Source organism: Plasmodium gallinaceum, assembly GCF_900005855.1.
Source record: "Plasmodium gallinaceum strain 8A genome assembly, contig: PGAL8A_v1_76, whole genome shotgun sequence".
Classification (NCBI taxonomy): domain Eukaryota; phylum Apicomplexa; class Aconoidasida; order Haemosporida; family Plasmodiidae; genus Plasmodium; species Plasmodium gallinaceum.
This window is the reverse complement of record NW_021628238.1, coordinates 2,339,370-2,342,031: the sequence shown is the minus strand read 5'-3', so window position 1 is coordinate 2,342,031 and position 2,662 is coordinate 2,339,370. Positions and strand designations below refer to the sequence as shown.

The 2,662-nt window shown below is 15.8% G+C and overlaps 1 protein-coding gene across 1 annotated transcript; it reads right to left on the bottom strand.

Moving 5' to 3' along the window:
- Positions 1-829: 829 nt before the first annotated feature.
- On the bottom strand, positions 830-1,708 carry PGAL8A_00250300 (conserved Plasmodium protein, unknown function; the record flags this gene model as incomplete). Its single annotated transcript, XM_028671242.1, has 1 exon — positions 830-1,708. One exon carries the CDS (start codon positions 1,706-1,708, stop codon positions 830-832), a length of 879 nt encoding a protein of 292 aa, XP_028527914.1.
- Between the last annotated feature and the right edge of the window lie 954 nt (positions 1,709-2,662).

Here is a 2,662-nt window from a genome sequence, read left to right as displayed (position 1 = left end):
TTTTTTTTTTTTTTTTTTTTTCTTCTATTTTTAAAATGTGACAGATTAAAAAAAAAAAAAATTAATATAAAATAATTTCAATCATAAAATAAATAAAAGTAGTATGTAAAAAAGGTTTAATAAGTATTTGCATATATATATGCATTAACCTTAAAACGTATATTCACAAGTATATATAAATATAAATATGATAAAAATATGTTCTTTATATTAAATATTCTGAAAATTTCATTTAAAAATCAAAATAAATTTTATACAAAATATGAATTTGATAAAATAGAATATATAAATAATTAATACGAAAAAGTAAAAAAATAAATAGGATTACATTATTAAAACTAAAGCTTAAAATTATATGGTCATAATTCAAGAAAAAAATATATTACATAAATATATATGTATAATAAAATATGAACATAAAGATGAAAAAAAAAAAAAAAAAAAGTTAATATATAATTAAAATAATATTAAAAAATTGTAAATAAAAAATTAGAAATTCAAATAAAATTAAAAATAATATGTATATATATATATATATATATTTAAAGTCATATATAAAAATTTAAATTAAAGAAATTTAAAATTAAAAAAATTTATAAAAGGAAAGAAAATTATATATATATATATATATAACCAAAAGTAAATATATATGTTAAATAATGTAATAAAAGAGACACAAACAATTAAAGTAAATATGGTAAAATAATTTTTAAATAGAAACTTTCTAAAAATTTTATACACAATGTATATAAGATGGAGAATATTTATCTTTCTATTATTAAACTACTTAAAAATTTATTGGATAACTCACAGATATGTATTTTTTTTTTTAATTGTTACTTTTTTTTCTTTTTCTTTTTCCTTGAATATCATCATTTAAAATATTATTATTAGCCATTTCACAATCTTCTCCTGTTTGTGTATCCATATTTGAACCTACGTAATCAGACATGTATTCTGATTTGGAAGATTTTGTATTTTTGTTTAACTCTTGAAAATTATAATTACCTGATGCTTTTCCATTAGCTCTAAATCGTACATTAGAATTTCTTTTTTTGATACATTCTCTATGAATTTTTAAAGCTTCATTAAAAACACCAAAATCTTCAGCTAATTGCCATAACATTGACAAATTAAAATAAGGTAAATAACTTATTGATAAGGGAGGATTTTTATTTTTCATAATTAATTTACATTCTTCATTATATTTATAAGCTTTTCTTAATAATTTAAGCATTCTTTTTCTACCTTCTGTTCCTAATGTTCTACTAAAACATTGCTTTTTATTATTACCATTAGTACTATTATTATTAACATCATTATTATTATCACTGTTATTATTATTTTTATTGTCATTATTATTATCACTACAATTTTTACTCTCTTCTGAATAATTTGCGTTTTTATATTTTTTTTCATTTTTGACATTTTCATCTTTTTTCATCTCTATATCTTTTGTTGATGTAGTTTCGTTATTTTCGCTACTAGTATTTTCTGATCTTTCCCTTTTCAAATCAGATTCATCTACTACAATGTAATCCGAAATATCATCAAAACTACTATGAAGTTCATTAGAAAAATCATCAACTGAAAAAAAAGGAGATTCTTCATTTGAAGAAGAATCACTATCATAATCAAGTTGTAAATCTGAATATCTCATTGAATGCAAAGAAATATTTGCATTATTCTTTATATTTAATAGAGCCATTATTATTTTATTTTATTATATTTTGTTAAACTTTATAATATTTTTCTATTTTTCTTTTTTTTTTTTTTTTTTTCAAAAGTAATACAACACATATATTACTCTCTTTTTATTTATTTTACAAAACTATGAAGAATTAATAATATATTTTATAAATATATGGATACCTTATAAAAAAAAAAAAAAAAAAAAAAAAAAAAAAGACAAAATTTTATACCTTTTTTTTTCTTTTTTTTTTTTCATAAATTAATAAAGAAGGTTTTCATAATTTTTGTTAATTAAATGTTTTAATTAATTTTCAATAAAATAAATATGCTTTCTTTTGAATTATAATAGATGTATTAAAATAGGTAATGAATGTATAAAGTATATTAATTCATTTTATGTAATATATGCATTTTTAAAAATAAAAAAATTCATATTAATAATATAAAAAATTCAATAATATATATTTTTATATTATCATAACGTTATTCTGTAATTATATATATACATAAATATTAAGTCAATGAAATGATATAGTATCAAATATAAAATAAAAAATTTATATATACAAATATATATATATATAATGGTTTTTTTTAAACATAAGTATGCCACATATATTACATAAATCAAATTTTATTATTTCTTTTTTTTACTTTTTACAATTTATAAATACATTTCAACATAAATCCTTTGCATTAAATATTTTTAAAATAATTTAATCTGTTGTATTAAGGTGTATAAAATAAACGTAGTTATATAACATATATTGCCATTAAATATTAAAAAAATATTATTATCAAATTAATTTTAACAAATAATTAAAACTGTAAAAAAAAAAAATTATTTATAAAATTAAGAAAATCATAAAAATATATATACATATGTATATATATATATATATATATATTTAAATTTTAACATACAGAATTATTCTAACAAAAAAAAAAAAAAAAAAAAAAAAAAATATAA